The following is a 25,771-nucleotide window of genomic DNA, read 5'->3' as shown; positions in this document are numbered from 1 at the left end:
ACCGTATCCACTCTGTAAAATAGTTTAAAAAGTCGCTCACCAATAAAGAAAAAATGAAGAGAAAAACAAATTCATCTAGACGGTAAAAAAAGAAGGTAAAAAGAATAACATGGTAATGTACAGTTTAGTTGCAGGACAGAACAGAAAGCCAGTTCCAAGTCGAAACAGCCAGACAATACAAAATCGCTCAATTGCCTGCAGTCCTCTCGCAGGCCACGGAGTCGACTCGCCCGCGCTCATTCGACAGCGCCCCACGCGACAGCAATGGACAATGGCCGGCGCGTTCGCCTGGCCTCGGATGTCGAATAAACAACGACGAAGTGACCGGTCAACGGACACAGCGAAAACAACGGCAAAAAGCAAAACAAAAGCAAAACAAAAGCAAAACGAAAACAAAACAAAAGCAAAACAAAAGCGAAACAAAAGCAAAACAAAATCAAAACAAAAAGCGGACCTCTGTCAGAGGTGACGTCCAACGCGCGGAGAGGGCCGCGCGTTTGTCTTTCAATCACGCATGCGAGGTCGTTTGATCCTCTGACGTGGACGTCCGTGTCCATTCGCGACCAGGCCGTGCGCCACACAGCGGTCGACGAAAACAACCTCCCGCCACTGTTCCGCGGGTGAAGAAACCCTGCCGAGTCAATTATAACCACTGCACGGAAACGTAGCGGGGCCGTTGTCCTTCCTTATAGGACATCGAACCAACGACAAAAGCTGCGCTAACTTGATCGGAATCAAAGCCGTCATGACCCGCCTTCTGCTTGGCTTAAACTCTTGGTCCTAGGATTGGTACGCTCTTGGTACGCTCGGATGTCCATGAGAAGTTCATGTCCAAGAGCGGTGACATAACCTATACGGTCAGTTGCAGTGTCCGAATGCGGTACCAAGAGAAAAGAAACGATGCAGATGAAAGTTCGGGGATAGGAGGGGCGACAGAATAAAGACAGTTGTAGACATCAATTGGAATGAGGTTGCTTCAGACAGCGTTAATCGGGAATGGTTGTATGGAGGTCTTCATCCCGCAAGAGACACGAGATAAAAAGATTATTATAATTATAATTACTATGAAAAAACGCGAGTGATGAGAACGGATATCGATTTATACTGAGATTCTGAAGAGATTAGGATGATTTATTGCTTTCATATAAAAGATTGGCGAAGAAGCAGGCCGGGCAACGAGTACAATTGAGAGTAGTAGTAGTAGTAGTAGTAGTAGTAGTAGTAGTAGTAGTAGTAGTAGTAGTAGTAGTAGTAGTAGTTGATTGATTGATTTGTGGGGTTTAACGTCCCAAAACCACCATATGATTTTGAGAGACGCCGTAGTGGAGGACTCCGGGAAGTTCGACCACCTGGGGTTCTTTAACGCGCACCCAAATCTGAGTACACAGGCCTACAACATTTCCGCCTCCATCGGAAATGCAGCCGCCACAGACGGAATTTGATCCCGCGACCTGCGGGTCAGCAGCCGAGTACCTTAGCCACTAGACCACCGTGGTGGGGTAGTAGTAGTGGTAGTAGTAGTAGTAGTAGTAGTAGTAGTAGTAGTAGTAGTAGTAGTAGTAGTAGTAGAAACAACAGCAGCAGCAGCAGCAAGAACGGCCGTATGTGTAGTTCAGTAGTTGCAACGGTATACGAGTAGCATAGCAGCACTGATGGTAGTGGCGGCACTATTATAATTGTAAGTGATAATCACAATATTAAAACTCCCTTTTTTAAATATTTGCCGGAGCATTTAACAAACTAGTATGTCAAGCACTTATTCAGACCCACGTATGGTAGCCAGTCTACTATACAAAAAAAAAATCATGAGAGTTAAAGTAGGAGGTACAGAGAAGCGAAATAAGGCGGAATGACTTGAATATAAGTCAGTACCGCAATTACAGGCAAATATCACAGAAAAGCGATCTCGTCAAAGTGGCGCGAGCACTTGGAAAACAGTTTGCCACGAAGGAAACCACTGATTGATTGATTTGTGGGGTTTAACGTCCCGAAACCACTATATGGTTATGAGAGACGCCGTAGCGGATGGCTCCGGAAATTTTGACCACCTGGGGTTCTTTAACGTGCACCCAAATCTGAGTACACGGGCCTACAACATTTCCGCCTCCATCGGAAACGAAGGAAACCACACGTAAGCGCGAAAACACCGACGGATATAACGGCCATGCGAAGACGAGCAAGGGTAAACGGTTCTTCCGTCCATGCATTCAACGCCGAGAGGCGAATGCGTGTATGCATAAAAGACGGATGCATGGGAGACAGCACCGCACCGTGAGGCCACCGCCGATTCTTCCAGCACTTCCCTCTCTTTTTCCCCCAAAGCCGAGGGACTGCGGTCCGTTACGTTGCATGGCGGCGATCCCAGCGTACAGCGGTTTCCCACGGTTTACCGTTCGATTTCTACAAGGACGCCAATACACCGCCCTACCCTCCCCTTTCTCTCATCTTCACATCCCCTATGCCTTACAAGCACCATAGTCGGAAGGCGAACCGTTTCCCGGGCAGGTATCGCTAGTATTTATAACGTTTGCCACGTCACCACACCGCATAGTGAAATGCTCCATACCAAGTTTTATTTTTTTTTTCTTAGTCTAAAGTTTTAAAATCTTCACCTTTATTTGTGAAAGTGCATGTGCATTCTACTCCACCGAGTTTCTTTCCACAAAGCACAGGCGTTGAGCGGCTCTCTCTTCCACGAAAAAAAAAAAAAAGAAAAGAAAGAGAGAAAGGGTCACCTACGACCACCTAAAAACTTCACCGAGTACAATGAGGTACACTCTACTACACTGTGCGACGGTATAAACGCGAGAATTCTCGAGAACCGATCCGATTTTTCCACGGTGCATCGGCATGCGACCCCCCCCCCCCCCTCCCCGATGGACAGCATTCGAAGCCCCGTTCCTAACGTTTTTCTTTTCGTTTTTACCGACCTATAGTTCACCCCTGCCAAAAAAAAAAACCCCTCAAAATATAAAAAAAATGCCAGATACTAATCGAATAAAAAGGTAGGAAGTAAAGAAAACACCACAAAGGACCCGAACCCCAGCTAACTTATCTGTTTTCTCCAACCTATAGTCCACCGCTGCAAGAAAAGACTCTTAAAAATATAAAAAAGCTGCCACTGGTTATCAAATAAAAATGCGGAGAGTAAAAGAAAACGCCTTAAAGAAACACCACCCCACGGGAGATTTTTTTTTTTACTCTCCTAAGCACCGGGGCCCTCAAACAGATTTGGCCGGTGCGAATCGTGCGGTGAGGGGTCTCCTCGTTCTTTTGTTGTTGTTACGCGAGCGTTTTGTTACCTGCGTACCCACGCTCTGAAAAAAAAAACACTAATAAAGAAAACGAGAACAGAAACGGCCGCTGGTGGACGCGATGTTCTCACGTAAACGTTACGTGCGGTATAACCTGCGATACAGACAGTTTCTTCAAAAAGTAGTAACGACAAAAAAATAAAAGAGGGGGGTGGGAGGAAGAACGCGTATATCCCAACGCCCAGTGTTGCTGGTCGAAAAGGAAAGATTGGTAAAGTCCGTAACTGGCAGGTGTCCGTTCCCCCGAAGATGCGTTTTCGTTTCAAGGTTTCCGTCGTGTGTTTCCTATATAGTGGATCGGTGCCCGCTATTCATACAGCACTTCATGCGGTCCAGAAAAAAAAGGTGCGTTCAGGGGTGGGGGACGTGCAACGGGAAACGATGAGAATGCAGGATGACGGAAGACCTTCGCACAGTGGCAGCAGTGGCTTCAAGGCTACGTAACGTTGGATCTGTATGTGGCAAATATGGGAATATGGCATCATTTTAGGAGCGAATTCCTTTGTCAAGTGAGAGTGGCGATTTGGACTTGTTGGTATGGTGTACACGATAAGTGATAGAAGCGCAGACTTAAGGACACGGGCAAAAGAAGGCACATCTAGCACTGCGTTGTCTTAAATGTGCCTTCTTTTGCCCATGCCCTTTGACTGCGCTATACCATCAATTATCTTTGGCAAGCCAGTACTTGCGAGTCGATCGCAGAAAACTATCTTCTTCACCGTTTATGTGCCACTGTGCGGCCTACCAGAAAACTATCATAACCACAGACGGGCATGTGGACACAGGAATTGAGTGTACCCAACTATACCCACCACCGGTTCACTAAAATGAACGAGGCAGCAACCAACCCAACAAGCGACTGCAAAGCGACGGAGATGAGTCGAAGACCCCGAGTACGTGCAAGGAGAGAATACCAGGGATTGACAAAGGCAACGGGGACTGCCAGATGACCACGAAACTCTTGCAGGCGTATATGTACACCAGCGGCGATGTGCCCCTACACTTATGACAGGTGGGAACGCTTGGTCTCAGCGCAACTTTTATTTTTTTTTTTTTGTCTCAGGAGTCTTGACATCCGTGTCGTGCCTGCGACAGTCTGAAGTTCAACTCGAGCTTCTCTGCGCTGAGAATCAAAGTGGAAGCAACCTAGCATTAATTAGCTAAAGCCTAGCAACGACCTTAAAGCAACCTGCATCACCTGGCTAAGACCTGTAAGTAGCCTACAGGCAACCAGACAAGTCTTCAGAATCGGTCAATTTGTTTGTTGCAAGCTTTTCACAGCTTATAGCAAACTAAATTTTCTTTTTATACGCTGCGCAGCTGAGGTATGCGAAGGATAGTGCAACGTAACCATCGTGGTCTGGGCGTTGAAGCTTTTACGTGATGGCAAAGGAAAACTGGACGCAAACTGTCCGTTTATTAGTAATAATTGTTAGGGTTCAACATGCCTAAACCGCGGTACTATTTTGTGTGACGGCGTGGTGGAGGGCTCCGGCAGTTTCGACCACTTGGCACTCCTTACCGCGCACCTAAACCCAAGTACACGGTCCTCTAGCATTTTCACCTTCTCCGAAAACGCGGCCGCTGGGGTCCAACCCGCGAACTTCGAGTGATGCAGCCGAAAAACCGTGACCCCAGTATACGAACGTGGCGTACAAAACGATACATCAGGAGGGGCTAGAGATGTGCGAGGGTATACTGGTGGATAGCCTTCGGGTAATCAAATATGTCACTGCTAACAACATAAGCTGATTTATTATCCCTCAACTATTTTAGTAAACTTGCTTTCAATTCTGTCCTCGTGTCCCGGTTCACATTTCGTTAAACTAGCTCACTTATTCTATTTTTTTTTTCTGAAAACGGCGACAGAGTCTCAACGATACCGATAACGAGAAAAGGAGGGAAATAAAAGAACACAAAGAAAATGAATAAGGAAATGATTCAAGCGAATCGACAATACCAGCGAAGACACACTACTAACTACACCAAACGATACAGCATAAAATTCGTTAAGTCAGTACCAAGTATCCAAGCTAAATGCATGCAAGTCTTGAAATGCGTATCGCAAAGGCAATATTTTTTCCTCTTTCCAACGTTGATAGCCTTAGAAAAAAAAATACATTAGAGCCCCTCAAAGTGAAAAGAGAACAGTGTTAACTCGATAACCAACCGCGAGGATAAAAAAAAAAGACGGAAGAAAGTAAGAGCCACTGTCAATGTCAGAAAGAAGAAATGGTCGGTGGATGCACTTCTCCGTTGACACTTCTCCTTCCGATCGCAGGACTTGCTAGAGCGCCCACGAAACACTAAACAGACGCCAACTTGCATAATAGGACGCGAGCGGACAAAAAAAAAAAAAAAACATAGTACTCGTGAGCTCCGCAGACCGGAAGTGGCGCAACTGTCGTCGTGGAAGTAAGTGGAGAGATAATACATCCTCGCACGCAGAAGCTCTTCCGAGGTCGTCTCCAGTCGTCACTTCTTCGTGAACGCAAGAAATATGGAAAAAAAATTTACTAAAAACTTTATGACGGTGCTCCAGACCTTGCAAGTGTAGCGACACTAAAGAAGCCTTCGAAGTATCTGGACACCGCGGTAAGCGCATTCAAAGCGGGAGAGTTTGTGGCGGCCTCAGCAACAGCGAACCGAAGCATTCCGTCCAGGTTGTTCTTATCATGTTATTTAAACAAAAACAAAAGACAGTGAAATCTGCGTAAGACATTGGAGACATTATCTGAAGGCTTTAATTACACTGTAGTAATTAAGACACAAATGGTAAGGAATTGAAGCGCGCGAAAAAAACATCCTTGCCCGCGGCAAGTCATCTTTTTGTGGTTTATATTTACACTTCATTCATAACATATTCATATTTATATCGGAAATCGCTACGAATGACATCCCTGCTGCTTACTTGGGCTCGATTGTCAGTTTTAATTAATACTCCACACAGCACGTATCTATCGTGGGCATCAACGAGGTTACTACGACGCACAGCCAATCCATGCCAACGCCAATCACGTCGAAAGAACGAAATGCTTAGAAAGAGCACGAGCTTTTTTTCGTGTGTGTGACTAAATATGGCTACGTATGAACAAATTAAGAGAGAGTGAAAGGGCAAGATGAAAAGAAAGACCAAAAAAGAATTTAGTCATTAGCATATAAGAGCCCCTATTAGTAGCTCCATAAAAGGCGTTCGCGCAGAGCATACCATGTGCTTAAAACCGAGGAGAAAAAAAAGAATTCAACAGGCACGAAGAAGAGCCATAGACTCGCACACAAAAGCTCTGTATAGTTGTTTGCCGCACTCAGCAAAGCCTAACTCCGGGCTGTGTCCAGTTTAGAAGTTCGCGAGGAATCTCCAACAATCGGGCATACTTTTCGTCGAGAGCACGAGCTCCGAGGAAGAAACAAACTCAAAATTTCTTCCTTTTTTTAATGCTCTGCGCGGCGTGGAAAATCTCGACAGCGTAATACACGTGACTTTCAAGTACGCGCGATTCCGGGTAGCGCACAACACACAGATTCGCTATACTTCTTATTTTTTTTTTTTGTTCCTTTTGACTTAGTCTACAGAATTCCGAGAAGTCAGAATTAAGCCGTCTTAAACATTTTGGCACGATCGATTGATTTGTGGGGTTTAACGTCCCAAAACCACCATTTGATTATGAGAGACGCCGTAGTGGAGGGCTCCGGAAATTTTGACAACCTGGGGTTCTTTATCGTGCACCCAAATCTGAGTACACGGGCCTACAACATTTCCGCCTCCATCGGAAATGCAGCCGCCGCAGCCGGGATTCGATCCCACAACCTGCGGGTCAGCAGCCGAGTACCTTAGCCACTAGACCACCGCGGCGGGGCAACATTTTGGCACATATACGGTCGTGGAAATGTGAAAAAAAAAAACACCAATTTCGCGTTTAAGCAATATTTACCGTTTAACAGCGCCAGGAAAAGAATGCGCATAGAACGACGAGGCAACACACGCGCACATCTTATCGATTTTTAACGCATTCGTTGAGTATCGCTGAGTCGCAATAATTATTAACTCAAAGTGAGTTGTCCACCTATCCGCTATCCATTGAGCAACACTTATTGGTAATGTGCGGGTACGAAGCTTTCGCAACGCTTTCGAAGAGGTACACTTTCACCTGAATATTTTATGTACTTTATTTATTTCATCTATTTCATACCCCACAGCACCAATGGGCATAAAATGGGGTCGGGTAAACAAAAAATGAATTCCAAAAGACGATACTATGGCAGCCAAACAACTAACCAAGCAATCTCACCAATTAATCAAAATCAGCCAGATAAAAATATATAGAAATGAATAAAAGATAAAACACGGCCACTCTAACATTACAAAAAGAAAGCGTTTCACATAATACAGTCAATGTCAGAAGCGAATTGTTTTCACCTTTGGACTGTTTGGGGAGCATCTCAGATTGTTTCCGATTGTTTTGGGATTGTTATGGTCTGTCTTGTGCTTGGCAATCCAGCTTAGCCTCATTTGCACTGATGATCATGTTCTACCAACACGCCAAATCCCACATACTGCTCAGTTTAGCTACTATGACATCTTTAACTTCAATGTTCCCCTTTATATTGTTCACGGCTGTACGTATTCTCTGGACGGATGACTACACTACACAACGTAGACGCACCCACACAACCAGCAAGTCGGAAATAGGGCCGTTGCGAGCCGAGTCAATCACGGCGACGACTCAGCGGGCACCTTGGCCGAAAGAAGCCACTGGCCGATCCAACAATAGCCAGACACACAACCATGGCCGCTGTATGAGAGGCTGTAGTGAGTAATAAAGAAACGAGGCTGGCGAATGTATTCGTGATAAAAAAAAAACTGTAATGAGCATAGAACTGTTGAAAAGGCAAAAAAATAAAACAGCTAAAACAACGAACTTTTGGAAATAAAAACGTCAAGAACGAAAGTCACAAACTCGCAAACAAAAAAAAAAATCGCCGGGAATTACAAATAACGAGCCACTACTCTTTCTGAATAGCAGCAAGAATCGTTGGGCACCGGTGACGCAATGGTCGCCGTTCTCAGAGTCCTCGGGAGAAAGCGGGTCCACGTACCTGCTGAGAGCCTTGTATTGAACTATTCGCACCTATGCCATAACATAATTATTATAGAGAGCTTCACACAAGAAAACAAAAATCTATATACGGTCCATCAGGACCGGTGGGAGCATAAAAAATACTTCCCGGAGCTGCGACAAAGGCATCAAACGACCGAAGAGGCACACTTTGCATAGGTGCAAAGTAAGTTTGAAAACTAAAACTAAAATAAAAAACAAAAAAAGACCAATAAGGACCGGCACGGAAGGCGATGGTAACGCGGTTCCAAAGAAAGCGCCAGAGCGCGTCAGTGCTTATAGAAATTCTCGGGAGCGTATTTTTTTGTGTGTGTCCCTTCGTTCCCCACACCGTATCTCTCCCCTCCCCAGCTTTTTTTTTTTTTCGTGTCCCACCCCCCCTCACTTCATCCTCCTTGCTCTGCGATGCACCGCCATAGCTCAACAGTCCTATCCCTTACATGGGAGCACTATAGTTCCACAGGGGTATATGGCTGGACAATGCTGATTTTTTTTTTTGTCGAGCGCGATATTTTTAGACCTTCGCCTTTTTTTTGTCTTAGCTGTTTTTTTTTTCCTGCTTCACTTTCAATGTCCGCGCAGCAGTCACCTGCGTAGCCGGCCAGGTAGCGTACGGTGAGGGAACATAGGCTGGAGCTTTTTCGAAATAAGGAGCTTTTTTTTTACGAAAGCAGGTGGCTTCAGAAACTTCGTTTTTCAATATTACTTTTTTCAATATTCTTATTGTCATTGAAATACCCGCTTTATATATATAATAAAAAAACAGACAACAAGATTTAGCATGACAGTGCTTCAAAAACAGCGAAGTCTTGAATGATGCGCTCAACGTATGACATTTACAGACCCCTTGTCATCAGGATTATTATTATTATTATTATTATTATTATTATTATTATTAGTAGTAGTAGTAGTAGTAGTAGTAGTAGTAGTAGTAGTAGTAGTAGTAGTACTAGTAGTAGTAGTTCGTAACTCTTGTATCACTTTTTGTATATTCTCATGAAAGCTATTTTATTGTATTGTTTATTATACGTAGTTTTCATCATGAGCCAGCTAAAGGAGATCGCCATCGTTCCTGGGCATGTTAAATGGCCGATTAAGAATTGTTTTCCACTTTGAGCTGGTATGTATTTCGCTTGTTCATTCGGAATTCGATTCACATACGGCCGGGGAGCAGTGACCATATGCACCAAATTGTTGATGAACATATCCACAAATCGAACATGAAAGGAAGTTTCGTATGTATAATCAGTATAAAATAGGTGCCAACAAAAAAAAAACGTCAGAAGCAAAGTGTATTTATTGCTGGCTTTCACGGGAGAAACGTCTCTCCCCCCTCCCTTGAAAAACAAAACAAAAACAAACATTCCTGCCAGGCACTGTCACTGAAGCCTTTTAACTGACTTCCCACAGTCCTGACACGTGACCATAATTTTGAACGATAACACTCATTGCTATATTACTATTCATATTTGTATTCCGTTTATGTACATAAGCTAGGGAAATTCAGAAACAAAATATTACGACACGGCAAAGTAAAAAAAAAAGGACGTCTACCACAATATCACCTTCTGGACTGGCAGATATAATGCGAACCGGGATGATAGCAAGGTCTTATAATACAAGGCGACGAATTAAATGGTTTGTTGGCCGGTGTTCTTGCGGCGAAGTCCTGTGCTACTTTGCACATCGCGAAATTCTATTACGTTGTCGAACTCCGTCATTGGTCAACTCTGATTGCACAAGACCCGCACTGCCTACACTGATTAGCTTAAAATGCCACCACTACGAAATTCGGCACTTTGACGAGATTTGACAGTGTCCAGAGTAGCACCCCGTGTTGGACAGTATAAAGATCTTACTTGGCACCGAGATGACTGTGTCCGCAGAGATCTGTAATCCAAAAAGCGAAGAGCAATCGCACTTACCTGCAAATAGAATGAAAAAAAAAAGAAGACGAGTGTTAGACAATTGAATCGCTGCGCTAAGAGAGAACAAAGGAAATGCTGCTTTCATAACAGCGGAGAGTCCACAATTCTTTACACACAAGCAACCCTAATAATTTTACACTGAACAGAATCAATAACTTCACCAAAGATCAGATATTTTGCCCACACTCTAAAAAAAATATCGAGTAAAAAGGGTGTATTTTTGTCCCACAACAATACTCGTCATCAGGCTTGCATGCGCTTCCTTGCTTGAAAACTCGGCGCTGGCCACTTTCATATCGAGAATGCAATGAAACCCTGCTAATGGGCATGTCGACCGTGACCGGAATGTACCAGGCACGGGGCGATAGCGCAAGGATGAAACGCAATATATATATATGACGATTATTGTTGTGGGACAAAAAGACACCCTTTTTACTCGCTATTTTTTTAGAGTGCACCATTAGCCAACATTCGCTATTATTTTATTCTGCGCTAGTTGGCAACCCTAGACAGCACCACAATGAAGCTTGCGGTCGCCGTCGAAAGCGGAAGTCACGTGGCCTGAACTGAAACGTCACGCATGACGTCATTCGTAGAGCGGCAGCAACGTCACTATAGATTATGGTTGTGACTGATGCTGGACAAAACAGAAATGGCCGGCGTAGGTTACTGACTCCCCTGATTGTCTCTAATGTTCGACACACACATATGCCAAATGTTCTTATCTCGGATCTCAGATATCACACGCAAATATCTCAAACGTTCATAAACTCGGACGTGGAGTTCATACGCATATATCACGTTCACAAACTGGAATGTTCAAGAACACGCACACACATATTTCGAATGTTCATATACCGGATGTTCCAAATCATTCACCGATATCTCGAATGTTCTCAGATCTCGAGTGCGCGACATCACACGCCCATATCTTTAACGTTCATGTATCGAATGTTCATGCTCGTGCGCACATATCTGGAATGTTTTTAAATCTGGAATATTTGGAATCACATGTACACGTCTCGAATGATTGATTTTAAACGCACATATCTGGAATCTTCTTTATTTGGACGTTTCAATCGTAACCACATGATGATTGATATGTGGGGTTTAACGTCCCAAACCCAGCATATGATTATAAGAGACGCCTAGTGGAGGGCTCCGAACAGTTCGACCACCTGGGGTCCTTTACCGTGCACCCAAATCTGAGCACACGGGCTTAGAGCATTTTCGCGTCAATCGAAAATGCAGCCGCCGCAGCCGGGATTCGATCGAGTCGTACACACATATCTCGGACGTTCGTACCTTTTAATGTTCCACATCATACACACGTGTCCCGAATGTTGGTCGTCGACAAAGTACAGCATGGTTAAAACGAGATAGTTCTACGGTTTTTACCTTAGTCAGAAAACAAAGAACGAATGCTTAACCATGCGTTCCAATATAGTTTATAGAAAATAAAAGCAAAAAGTTACTGTGCTATTATTTTTCACCACGTGGCAATTGAGGCAACAAAGAAAACAATGCGATCTCTCGAGAATTAAAATGTGATCGAGCGATCAAATGCAAAAAAAAACATGCTGACTTACAAATATCATTTTCTGTAAGAAAGCTAATAAATGTGTCAATGAAAAATATTTTTAAAACTACAATATCAGTCCGCATGGTTAGGCGCTGTCTTTTTTCCTTTCTTTCTTTTTCTTTTCTTCATCCTTTTATTCGGCGCCTCTTTCCTTCTTTCAACGCCTAATCATTTATTAAGGCAAATATCTTCGGTGCCTCATCAAACGAGAAAATTGGTCGTCGGCGTCGGCAGCATGAACACGATTGGTTCAAAACATTACGACCACGATAACAACTCCATTTCCCGCCAGATAACTAGGCCCTCTACTTGCCGTCCACGACGCACAGGCTACAGGTGACAGGGGCCGGCACCTCTGCGTTTACCAGCAGGCAAGGAGGTCCTGGCTCTTTGCTCCCTATTCCGCCAGGTGGCTGGCTTGTTGCTATGAATCAGGGTCCTCGCTTCGCAGCAGGGCTTTCATCATCGTGAGGTGACGTCACTATATGCCTCCATGATGTCACAGGTCACCAAAATTTGTGAGGGCGATATGACGTCATCAAGCTGCCTATAGATGCTCGGTTCACCGTGCACGCCGATCCCGGAGGCGAAGCAATATTACGTGAGGTGCACAAAACTTCCAATGCCTCACATCATGATGGCAGAGCAAAATTAGGTGAGACAGCTTTTTTTTTTTAAGTGTGAATACACTTTATAAGCGACCCCAAACCATCCACCGCCGTCGGCGGCGTCCGCAGTCTTCTCTCTATCTTTAAAAGAAAGAGGACTTGGCGGGCCGCAGCGCGACGCTCTACCGAATAAGCCACGGACGCGACGCTGATATCGGTGTCAGTAACGCGCCTTATACCCCCTCCCCCTTCGCTCGCTCCTCCGCTCTCCTCGCTCGCTGCAGCTGCGCGCGCACCCCTCTCACTCGCGCACCCGCCTTCTCTCTCAGTCTCCCGTCGAGAGCGGGTCGTGAGGGGGAGTAAAGTTAAAATCCGTTGGCATTCGCCAATGAGTTAAGTAAACTCCCCCGTGTGATCAAATTGCGATTCCCAGGAACCATTACACCATAAAGGCACCATAGTGTGATTAATAAATATAATAGTGCGAATTAATAAATATCCCTCATAGCATCACCCCGTGTATTCGCACTTAACCATGTTCACCCTCGGGGAAATGCTTGGGAGTTTTTTTTTTTAATTTTCGGTTGGACGTCACACACCAGGGGACAAGATAAATATATTACAATACACATTTAACACGTCTGAACACGAGCTACTACGGCGTTCAAGCAATGCTAGAGGACATCAGGCCTTAAAATTCATTCATAGTAAGCAGGGCTTATACCCTTTTTATCAATGAAGGAACGCATTCACTTGTTCTCGCCGTTGGGAATGCATGAATACAATCGACCGAGAAGAAGAAACAGATGGCTCTTGTCGTTTAGTTTCCTTAGCTACATGCATAAGAAACCGTCTTAGCTTTATTTATCTTTTTCTGACCACTTTCTCGTAACGAGACCGTTGTTACACGTGTCGCGCCCACGTCTCGAAGACAGCGGGGACTGAGGATCGAAGCCCTATAGACGGTGAACAATAGCTCATTTGCGTGTCCTGTCAACGGGACGCACGATCTCGAGCCGCCCGGAAAGACACGCTGTACACAAAAAAGTACACAGTGTGAAACTTGCATCCCAATGACATGCATGTGCAAAGAACGAGCTGAACAATGCGGAAACCTTCAAAGATGTCCGTATACACAAAAAGCCGACAGAAAAGACCTAGTGTAAGTGGTTTTACGGTCTTGCATCACATATTTGCAAGATGATTTTTCTCTACAGATGCATAATTTCTACAGAGTCCATTGAATATTACGAAATATATTAACATTACGAAAAATATGAACACGTATATAGGCCACAACGAGAGCGCCCAAGCGGGCGGACGGATAGCCAGACAGACAGATCGACAGGCAGATAGATCCCATATCAGTACGGGATAACCCGATACACGCTCAATCAGCTATTACGTCGAACTGTCAAGTCTCATATCTGTCAACACTTGAACAGTTGGGGAGCACCACAACAATGTGGATTGTGTGACCACGTTTCGTCATATAATTGCACACATCCATCATTTGTCGGACAATGACTACACTTACATTTAGATAAGAGTTTGGCTAGCCAACGGTATACCCTGGTTAGCAAAGAAGGGCGGTAGAGGGCAAGACCAAAGACCAATGTTTCAACCAAGGAGGCTTAACCTTCTTGTTATCAACAGATGGACCAAGAAGAAAATGGAGATGATTTTCGCCTTTTATTCGTCTTTGGGAAACGCATAGTGGACCGTATGAGGGTTTCTTTCATTGGAACTGTGGTATGAGCTATCAAGTAGCAAAGATATGAGGTCGCGGTGCACATAGTATACATCAGTAGACCCTGTAATTGTGTTCATGGAAAAAAAATAGTCATGACCCGATGACCTCGTAAGATTCGATTGATTGATTTGTGGGGTTTAACGTCCCAAAACCACCATATGATTATGAGAGACGCCTTAGTGGAGGCGGGCTCCGGAAATTTCGACCACCTGGGGTTCTTTAACGTGCACCCAAATCTGAGCACACGGGCCTACAACATTTCCGCCTCCATCGGAAATGCAGCCGCCGCAGCCGGGATTCGAACCCGCGACGGCCTCGTAAGATTAAGGCTCACTGTTCATCGTTAGACAAAACTTTAAACAGGGCAGCTCCAGGCGCTTAACTGTAGCAGCAGAAGCAGTTGAAGCCAATTATTGCTGGCGGGTGTCTTCAAGTACTCCATGGGGATCTTGAGCCTAGGTATGCGGGTGACCGATGGGTCTCAATCCATAACATTCTTGCTTGGTTCAAATACGTCGAACTGACCATGGCGAGAGACCATTCCCTTTGCACGCAACCACACAGGCGAACGTCTACCACGCAGCCTGGTGCACGCAAATTGCCGACTGACGACGCGCCCTTCCCTCCCCCTGTCCCCTCACTATCTCACCTGAAACCCTTCTTTCTTTCTCGCGGCACGACGCAAAGATTATAGCAGGGACGTGGTCTCCTCCCGAATGTAGGCGTGATTTTCAATGATCCAGAGTGCGCGGGCGTCGGCCGAGGCGTGCGAAAGGCGCGTGGAAGGGTTGCCGAGAGGGAAGCGAAGAGGGAAAAAAAGGGAAACAAAAGGGATCGCAGGAGGAAAGATGCTTGCCAAATGTGGAGGGTGGGAGGGAGAGTCATCCGAACCCAGGGCTGCAGCGGCGAGGAGCCAGCAATTTGGGGGTGCACGGGATCCGGGAGGGCAAAAAGAGAGAGGGAAACAGGAGAGGGATGTAAGTGCAGATTGGGAAAAGGGGAAAGGTGGCCACGGTCCTGCCGCGGTCGAGTCATCCCGCGCTGCTACCCTTTCCCATTCCGTCGATCCCCGTACGCCCCCTTCAATTTTTTTCCCCCGCTCTCATTGTCCTTCCTATCTGTTTTAGGTGCCCTGGCATAGGCCGAGGCCAGGTGTCATTAAAGGCCACGCGGCAGCGTTGGCCGATTAAGGGATGCATCGGGCGAGGACAGGCCGCAAGCGCACGAACGTGGCTTAGAAGCGCAACCCGTTGGCTTCTAGAAGCGGGACATTAAGCCTTCTTTTTCGTTCAGCTCTGGCGTTCGGCTAGCGTCCGCGTATAGTAGACGCAAGCGCTCCACTTCAGTGCTAGCCTGTAGGCTCCGGTCATCGCAGATGGGCTTGCCTCTCGCGTGGCCTGCGTTATGCCTATAAAGATCGGGGGGGGGTTAGTGAGATGCGTCGTTAACGGCTTTGCAAGCGCGCCTGTTTTTCACTGGCGGGCGCAGTTTTTGATGGCTGTTGAAAAATTTCCCCGGGACATCAGCGACGGTCGGGCAGTGTATTTTTGGGACCGGTAATTTTTGGTGGCGCCCCGCTGGGAGCTGCATGCACTCGCGAGTCTGGTGCTTGTTTGTTTGTCCGCGATTGTGCACAGCGACGAGGCTTCGGGGAAGGTGTCGTCAAATGGGTGTTGAAATGCGAGGTGCTCCCTACATCTCGTTATGTTTCGAAGTATTAAACTATCACGAGGGCGATTTTAATGCCCTATACCTTCTTACATCATTTCTTTTTTCAGTGAGGGCTGGCGCATAGGAGTCGAAGGTAAGTGTTTCTTCGTGGTATGAGAGGTGCGGATGATAGTGAGCGTTAGAAATCAGCATATATATATATATATATATATATATATATATATATATATATATATATATATATATATATATATATATATATATATATATACGACAGGACGAGCGGGATACGGCTGCGTCGAAGTGTCCATGAATAACATACTATTTTCGTGCGACGTGCTGAAACGAAGTGCTTTAAAAGGGGGGGGGGGGGAGTATACTACTCAGTCGAGAGTCGATGCGTAGCATTTGCTCATGGAGGCTCAACAATAAACGCCATTCGCGGTGAATGGAGTCTTCTTATGTTCTGGCGCCATTGAGATCGATAGGAGATACTCTTTTCCTGTGGCACCAATTACATGGACACTCTCGGCGGGTTTTTTTTTTTTTTTTGCCGTCGCCGTCATGCACCGTACAAATTCCAAATATCGAAAGCACCGTCCCGCGCGTTTCATGTGTTGCGCTCGAGTAAAAAGCGCCCGAGCTCTGGGAATGAACGCGGCTGACGCAAGAACCCCAGGTGGTCGAAATTTCCGGAGCCCTCCACTACGGCGTCTCTCATAATCCTATGGTGGTTTTGGGACGTTAAACCCCACAAATCAATCATCAACGCGGCTGTAGCATATACAAAACGAGCCGGGCATGTCCATCACACGAAGTACGCCTGCGATAACATCGCCACTATACAGTGCGAGGCCAACGGCTCCTCAAGCAGGAGGAAACGCCCCGCCCCTTTTTCGTCACACGAAGGAGCATGAACGGACGCCGAAGGTGGGAAGGGGCTGCGTCGCTTGCGTCGCAACAGCGAACTTAGATTAAAAAAAAAAAAAAAGACCGAGTCGCGAGCACTGGCGCACCCGTTATCTCGACAGACATCATTAAGCGCCTCTCGTGTCTCCGTACGTGCTGTGATAACACGGTTTAACTTCGTGTTAAAACGACACACAGCCGGAAAACCACTTCACTCCCTGGAGCGGCCGCATGCCCTTTCCACCAACGTTCTGTAGTTACGCTAGGTCGGATCTATATGAGCAAGCCGCTAGCCTTACATCGTATGGTACTTCCATTCGCTGCCATCGCACTCGTTCCTTCGTCCCATCGGCGGAACTGGTTTTATTTTAATATATTGCGGTTTTCGTTAAGTGGAATGCATATCATGGAGTTTACCAAGCGCAGATTCTACGCACAGACCAGCAAAAGGAGCTTAGTTCAGCAGCTAAAACACTTGACATCAGAGCGTGGCACTCTGTATATGAAGGCTCGAAAGTGAGCACAGCGAAGAAACTATTTCGTTTCATAGATTCAATGTTTATAACTATTCGTTTACCGAAGTATAGATGGTCGGGAGCACTGTTTCTCGTAAAGCCGACTAAGAAATGCATACGCACTTGAAATTAACTTAAACCTTCCCCACTATTGCCTGATTTTGCCGTATGCAGTCGATTCATCACTGAGCAGACCTATACGACGAAGCAAAAGCTAAAATCCAACTTGTAGGTACAGCAAGAAAACATTTTGTTAAGAACATGTCGTTAAAAAGGTTCGTGTGAACGTGGAAAGTATAAATGATTCGATTTTGTAGCTGAATTTGTTTTTGAAAACATCACGAGAGTATTTAGAGGCAACCAACTGGCGGAACATGGGAGAGGCCTTTGTCCTGCAGTGGACGTAGTCAGGCTGATGATGATGATGATGATGATGATGATGATGATGATGATGATGATGATGATGATGACTGTGGCTAGTTTAAGAAAGAATGGCGCAGGCGTTGGATAAGCCTTCAGTATACGGCATTGCGCGAACGGCTCGGTTTCAATGTACAGACTAATTCTTTCGCAGTCTTCAACCAGAAACGTTGAACGTCGGGAACTGGCACGTTCACGTGAACTCGTTCACGGCTTAATTTTGTCAACAAGGCCTCATCAAGTGTGATGCCTGCGGGACGGCCTAGTGCTCTACCATATATAGTAACAAGTACTTTAAATTGTTCACCCCGTTTTCTAAACACTGCTTTGTAATGGCTAACGTCATAGGGAGGAACGGCTTAGTGCTCTCACACAGTAGAGCATACGAATGACTCTAAATCGTTAAATCATTTTTTAAAACACATCTAACGTCTTTTTTCAGGCCAGTGTGAGGCTCACAGGACGACTTTATCCTCTCCAATAGTAGGGTAACAAGTGCTCCGAATAATTAACCACTCTTTCTAAACACATTTCGCATGAAAACAGAACGGGGGATGTTCATATACGACTGGTCTCTGTACAGTGGTGGTGACACCGTTCGGCGGAAGCACGACGCAGGCCTCATAAAGACGCCTATTCCGAACTCCACAAAATACGCCTCATTAGTGCGGAATCAGCTCGACGAGCGGCTGGAAACAGACGGCGAATATGCTTTCCCTTGGAGCTATGAAACACACGTTTCTTCAGAGTAAGAAAGTGGCAGCTCGAAGTTTTTCAGTTGTTCCGTATCACTAACGCAGCACGTATACTCTAAAACGCACACATACGTGACATTCTATAGGAAATGAGAACAATCCCCTCCATATTTATTGCTTCTTCAACTTGAGTAAGTTCGAATACACAGAGATAAATTAGTGTTTCAGTGCTCATTTGTGAAATGTGGACACTGCTTCTATACTTGCTTCCTTTGTTTACGTGCAAGTGAAGTGTGTAATAATTCCCTTTTCCCTGCTTCGTGCGGCTGTACTGTTGTGCTCACCTGCTGTTACTAGTATGCAATGAGCTTCCTTGTGTGCCGTTACCATTCTCCGCGTGTTTTAAGCTGCGCAATTCATCAGATGTTTTTCAGAACTAAAGCTCGGCCGAGTTCGTGAGGATCTATACAGAAAGTATAAACACCACATAGACGCAAAGGAAAAAAGTATGGGTGAACGATAAGAGACAGGGCTTCTACTTATCTTGTACCTTTCCCTTATCGTCTATGCGCTGTTCATACCTTCTTGACGAATTTTATTGTCACATAGAGATAAACTGTGTTATTCTGAATCGTTCAGGCTATCAGTGTCTTCAGCGCTTCGTTTTCATTTGAAGCGTCACGATGATTGCGGCGCGTGTCCTTGACCTGCTAGCACAAACAGCCAAAAAACGCGGCTCTGAGACACACGGAGTTGTACATTACGCTCACCGAACTTCCTGCGTAGCCTGCACCGCTTTCAGTGGCGCGCATGGAGCGGATCATAGCGCTCGCGAAACAGGGGGAGCGTCGGCTCAATTCCATAAACGCACACTCGACTGCTGCTATAGCCACCTTCCTCGGTGCCCCAGCGGCGATCGGTTCCGTACCAATCCGTCGGAAGCCACCTTCGAGCCAACTGGCGTTCCAGTGGTCATCAATCTTGCCGTTGGCATGCGGCAGCGGCGGCAATAGCGAGAGAAGAAACGAACGGACGGACGGGGAAACGTAGGTGGTAAGCAAGCAAACAAACAAACAAACAAACAAACAAACAAACAAACAGCAGACTACAGAGGATGTGAAGACAAAGGGGGCTGTCGAAGAAAGAAAGAAAGAAAGAAAGAAAGAAAGAAAGAAAGAAAGAAAGAAAGAAAGAAAGAAAGAAAGAAAGAAAGAAATGGTTTGCGAAGCGTCGTCAGGCATTCGCTAGCCCTACACACGGATCCCCACCGGCCACAAAGTTTTTTTGACGGATTCTCGCAATACGACGGATCATGCACGACAGGTATCGAGGTGTAAACGTCTGCCAAGGAAGATGAGAAGACGAACAAAACGGAAGACCTGGAGAAGGTGGGGGTGGTGGTGTGTTCGAACTGAGAAGTGACCTATACTCTCCCTCAGGAAGTGTGTTTAGTACATACCGTATGTCGTCGCGTAATTCGTGTAAAGGCCGGTATGCCACCTTCACAGCCGAATATAATTAAGGAAGAAAATCGAAGAAGCGTAGTCCTTGGAGTTCAAACTGACAAACATCACGTTGTATAAGAGTATAGTCAGATTTCAATATTATTTTCGGAGCTTTGAAACAGCAGTCAGCGCTTTTATTTTTCTTTGTGGCGTATAGCTGTTCTATTTCGCTTCAGAAACGTACACGTTCAACAGGAAAAATCCAAAAAATATGCTCGTGAAGATATGGAAGAACCAACCACATGAATGTCCCTGTTAGATAACCCGGTTTCATAGAAGCGTTTTTAAGTCTGTGACGGGTTGATAGACCTAAATAACAGGGATCTCTAACACAATGTATGGCGCCAAAGTGTGCAATTAGTCCACTAGTGTCTTCCAAGTCTTCCAGCATCATATGAATACCCTGGCGACTTTCCGGATTCGCGTGTTGTATATGTAAGCTCCATCGTGTACGTCTTAATTTATTTACTTGCTATGCATTAGGGAGACCCGCGTTCTCATAGTCACTTTTTCTGGCAAGCATCTTCGAGGTGAATGAGAAATTTAACTGAATTCAATTCAGGTGAGCGTATAAGCTTCAGTGAAGGAAAGTATAACACACGCGCTACGCTGGAATGAATGGACGGATTCACCATGAAAAACAAACTAGGGCAGGTTCCCACAGGAGGTAGCAAGCCTGAACAAGCAGCGGGGCTGGGCCAACCCAGCGTATAGTCTAGAGACAACCACTTAAGCCTATAGGTAATATAGCCACACGGGCACAGAGTGTGGCAGCCATACGTCTATAGCAAAGCCCAAGCTTCTTTTCTTTCTTTTAACTCTCCTCTCAGTCTGTCTCTCTTTCTCACTTTCTTTTCTTCTTTCTGTTCCTCTCTCACTATGTATGTATGCGGGAACTTATATATGCATTTGTGTGCGTGCGTGCGTGCGCCATCTTGTCTCACGCTGCCATCCTGCCTGGATAGACGAGTGGTTGTGACGCTCGCATTCGGGTCGCGGATACCCGCGTCTAACCCCCGTATTCTAGAACGTCCCTTCACTCAATGCTTCACCTTCACTTGAAAAAGCCGATGGGAGCGCCATCTCTAGGCACGGCAAGTCACTGCATATCAGCGATAATCTGTTGCGATTCTTGAGTAGCGCAGTGTAATTTTCAGCCGAACGGTGGCGCAGTGCTCAACTCTGTCAAGTGAAGGGTAGAAGTCGAGTCGAGGAGCGTTTGTGAATACGGGGGTAAATCCCGCCAGGCCAAGAAATTGTATTTCGGCTGAATCACTGACCCTTCTCCCTTTCCGTCCTCTGCTGGTGACGTCATCGCTCGACGAGGCTTTTCTGCGAGAACTCGACGGCCTAACCAATGGCTTAAACGGTTTCCCCGATAAAAGGACAGCAATCGCACTTTAAAGTTGGTGTAAAAAGCCCCGCACTGTTGCTGAATTCGTGAGAACTAACGTTGGGTGTTCGTTCTCATTGATATTGTAGAAAAGATGAGTCCTTCGACTTACCGTACTCCTACGGGGATTTTCATGCTCCCTATTGGAAAAGCGAGAGGATATATAAAAGTCATCGTGATTAGCGCAACGAGACGGCACAACAGCACGAGACAGAAGAGCACGTGTGCGTCGGCTCCTTGCTGTTGATTGATTGATTGATATGTGGGGCTTAAGGTCCCAAAACCACCGCATGATTATGAGAGACGCCGTAGTGGAGGGCTCCGGAAATTTCGACCACCTGGGGTTCTCTAACGTGCACCCAAATCTGAGCACACGGGCCTACAACATTTCCGCCTCCATCGGTAGTGCAGCCGCCACAGCCGGGATTTGATCCCACGACCTGCGGGTCAGCAGCCGAGTACCTTAGCCACTGGAGCACCGTGGCGGCTCCTTGCTGTTGTCCTGTCTCGTTGCGCTAACAGCGATGACTCACAAGTTCAAACACCAAGTCGCTTAAACAGTCAACTCTTTAAAAGCAAGCAAAATAACTCGTTCGGTTTGAGAACCGCACCTTGTCAAAAACTGCGAAAGAAAGTTCGGCTCAAACACGAGTGTATGCGGTAGTGTCGTCGGCGGCATTGCTAGAAGGTGAGAGAGAGACAGAGACAGAGAGATGAATGGCTTCTCCGAGACGTTTCGGCACTGTCGGTGAGTAGACGTCGCTTTTCTTTTGACCGACAGGGCCCGGCGCGGTCACCTGTTCCGGGCCGCACGATGAGGCTTCGGAGAAGCCGCCGTATTTCTCGCACTGCGTCCCCCGCGGCCCTTGACCCCTTGCGGCCGGCGCGCGACCTCTTGACCCCTCTCGCGTTTTCGAACGTCGCAGGCGCGGCGGCAGAGGCTTGGCATTACGAATAGGCTCGGAGCGGTGTGTTTTCACTCTCGTTTTAGAAGTGGTTTTTTTTTTCTTCTTCTTCATTTGCGTGGCAAAACGCGTTCGCGAAATATCGTCTACGGTTTGTATCGTGTAATTCTAATTAGGCGTTGTTTTCGAAACACCGAGACGAGTTTTTCCGACGGCCGTTCGTCAAGGAATGGGCGGAAGGCTTTGCCAATAACGGTGTGATGAATCATCGTCTACGGTCGCTGTGAAAGCTCTCGGATTCCGCAGCTGAAATACAAGCAGGGTGCCCCACTGATATACTGACCAGAAGAAAAGAACCAGAAGAAAATGTTCTTTTTCCAGATTGTGCTTGCTCCCGCTGTAAAATCCGGCCATGCGTGAAAGTGCCGAGTGCACAGAATATTACTGCGCAACTTCACGCGGTGACATCGTCTCTGCTGTCTGTTTTCTGCATGCAGTGAATGCAGCGTCACACAGCATGCCTCCCTGCACACGTACATGGTCGCACTATATACCTGCCCAGATCTCGCCGCTGCATAAGTGTACATGCTCGCGGAGGCCTTCGTGCATCGGACATCCACGCCACCCCATCCGGGGCGATGGAAGGAACCATCGAAACACAAATAGCGCGCAAGTAAGAAACAAAAAGGAAAAGAAAGGGGAAAAAAGAGCAAAAGAAATGCCAAACAACAACAAAGAAAGGCCGCGTATGTGGAGCGACATGGGATGGGAGTCGCCTCAGGGCCGCATGGTTGTGCCAGCCATCCGGTCGCGCAGAGCGCAGGGTTTGGCCAAAAACAATGGCCGGAAAAAAAGAAGAGGTGTCGGTCACAGACTGCCCTCCCCATACCGTCCCTCTTCCCCTTTTTACCTACCAACACGCACTAACCGGGGGTCTTTCCAGCGTGTCGATAGCGGAAGGAGGGAAGGCGGACGGGTGGTGGGCCCTGGCGACGACTTAGGCTGCCCGCCCAAAAGTCATCGCGCGACAAATATGCAATGCTCCATGTTGCAGTCCGATGGTGACGTCATACGGCCTCCCGCTGTTGTGATGAAACCTAACGCGACGGCCACGTTAATACAAAAAAAGAACGACAAACCATTAAAATAAATTGTCCTTTTCGATAGTATTGGACATCTTCTGGACATAAGCCAATCCTGTGTACGCACGGTTAAAGGCGCGCTATTTGAACGTGGCCAATAGTACGCCGCCACAGTATGCCCACTAAAGCTATGGAAATGAGTTGCAGTCTTGGAGGAGACAAGTCCGCTATATAACCGAAACGTGGACGCCAGAACATACACCCTGCTTAGGAGTTTTTTCATATCCAGTGTACGGCAGCATACCATTTATTATACACAGGCTAACATCCCTGCGTTTCGTCACTCTTCGGCTCCTTCTCCCTCGCCCAACAATCATATAATGTGGCAGCGTAGTTGACTAATCCATATACTGAAACGTCTCGAATGGCATTCCAATTAATTGCTCGTGTTTTTACATACGTAACCCACACATTTTCTATATGGTTACCGTATACGTTTCCCGAATAACTTTATGGAAACAGGCGTATTTTACGGGCGCGGCGTTTTTGCAAGGGATTTCTGTCAGGGGTATTGCTTGAAGAGCCGACATGTGAGTAAGCGTTTATAGGCGTAGCTTGCTCCTGTGAAAGAGATGGTGACTGCTAATAAAGCAGACCCTGCCCGCGGTGATATCTTTTACAGTCACTATAGGAATATATACGAAATATATAAAAACAAGAACAAGAAACCGTTGAATATATATATATATATATATATATATATATATATATATATATATATATAGTGAGAGATAGAGAACACACACACGCGCGCGCCTATGCGAGCACAAAGACACCCTCCCCCCTCCCCTCCAACGAAACAGTATCCAACCTGCACCTATTCTATTCACTGCACATTTGCTGCTTAGGCAAGATACAGGGTGCCTCACATAACTTCAGCCAAGAATTTAAAAATGACAGACACTTCAGTGGCGAATTGAACCAAACACATACTGCTCGCACTATAGCCTGTAGGTACTCAGGCTATTTTTTTTATTTCTCCCCATACTGATTTGTTAATAATTCGTAATTACGTGATTTTGTAATTATTGGCTGTAAACCCAAAAATATGAACACTGAGATGTAGAGCACTTTCAGAAACCACCGTCAACTGAGTTGTTTCCTGCACGATACGTCTAGCGCTGTTATTTTTTTCCGCGTTGTAAAGAGGGGCTGTATAGCAGCACTATAGCAGTGCACTCGCGGTCCGTCACACAACTTTTTTTTCACGTTTCGCGGGCTTTCCTTACAACGCGGAAAAAAACAATAACAGCGCGAGACGTATCATACGCGAAAACAATTTAGTCTGCGGTTTTTGAAAGTGCTCTACGTCTCAGTGTTCATACTTTGGCTTTCCAGCCCATAATTAAAAATTAGATAGTTAAGAATTATTATTTATTTATTTATGTATTTCCAATACTGCTAGTCCCAATGATAGGGGCTCTAGCAGGGTGGTACAAAACATATAACAAGGTTTCTTAACAAATACAACAAATTCAGACAATACAAAATTCAACTGACAATATCAACGTGATATGTCAAATTTACATTGTGAAAAATGCAGACAAGCCTTTCGTAATACAAAATACATCAGGGTTACAATTGAAGGAGAGCCTGAAATATATCACAATCAACTACCGCTACTACGTCTTTATCGAGTTTATTCCATTCTGTTACAGTTCGGGGAAAACAAGAATATTTAAAAACATTGTTCTTGCATTTAAATGGCACTAATGAGTATGGATGTGTTAATTACCTATTATGGGGAAAAATAAAAAGAAAATAGCCTGAGTACCTACAGGCTAGTGCAAGTAGTACGACTTTGGTTCGATTCATCTCCTAAGTGCATTTCACTTTCAAATTCTTGCCTCAAGTTATCTAGGAACACCCTGTATATATGCCTTGATCGTGACTTCATGATGTCACGAACATTTTACTGTTCTCTTCCTTTGAGATTCGAAGACTGAAAATCGACGAGAAAACTTGCTTACGACTGTACCTCCAACTGTCGCACTCGGTCCTCGGTGGGTGTGTCCACGAAGTTATCTGTCATAACTTTTTGTATGCGCACATGCAGTTTTGTTTGGTGTGACCAGATTGTTTAAGAAGAGAAACACTTCTCTACTCTGTATATGTGTATATTTACAGTGTCTGTAGAGCTACATATGTATTATGTGTAATTGATATTTTCCGCTTCTGTCTATTACTTTTCTCATTGGACCCTACACTAGCCTCAGGCTATGGGTCCAATCAGTGTTTGTAAACTTCATGTGAGAAATGATAATAAACGTTCAATCAAAAAAAAAAAAAAGACCACGCTCAAGGTCAGGAGAGC

At 45.7% G+C, this 25,771-nt stretch overlaps 1 protein-coding gene across 3 annotated transcripts in view; it reads right to left on the bottom strand.

The window, feature by feature from the left end:
- Nucleotides 1–25,771, bottom strand: part of LOC119168268 (BCL11 transcription factor A) — a 664,540-nt gene that overhangs the window by 526,060 nt on the left and 112,709 nt on the right. The window contains exon 2 of one of the 3 annotated variants that reach the window (XM_075867205.1): nt 10,291–10,356. The exons of the other annotated variants lie outside the window; for them this stretch is intronic. Within the exon in view, the coding sequence (XP_075723320.1) occupies nt 10,291–10,356 (66 nt within the window). The remainder of the gene's footprint in view (nt 1–10,290; nt 10,357–25,771) is intronic. 3 annotated transcript variants of the gene reach the window in all.

The sequence above is a fragment of the Rhipicephalus microplus genome, chromosome 6 (genome assembly GCF_043290135.1).
Source record: "Rhipicephalus microplus isolate Deutch F79 chromosome 6, USDA_Rmic, whole genome shotgun sequence".
Classification (NCBI taxonomy): Eukaryota; Metazoa; Arthropoda; class Arachnida; order Ixodida; family Ixodidae; genus Rhipicephalus; species Rhipicephalus microplus.
Note: the sequence above shows the minus strand (reverse complement) of the source record. Positions and strands in the feature narration are given on the sequence as shown.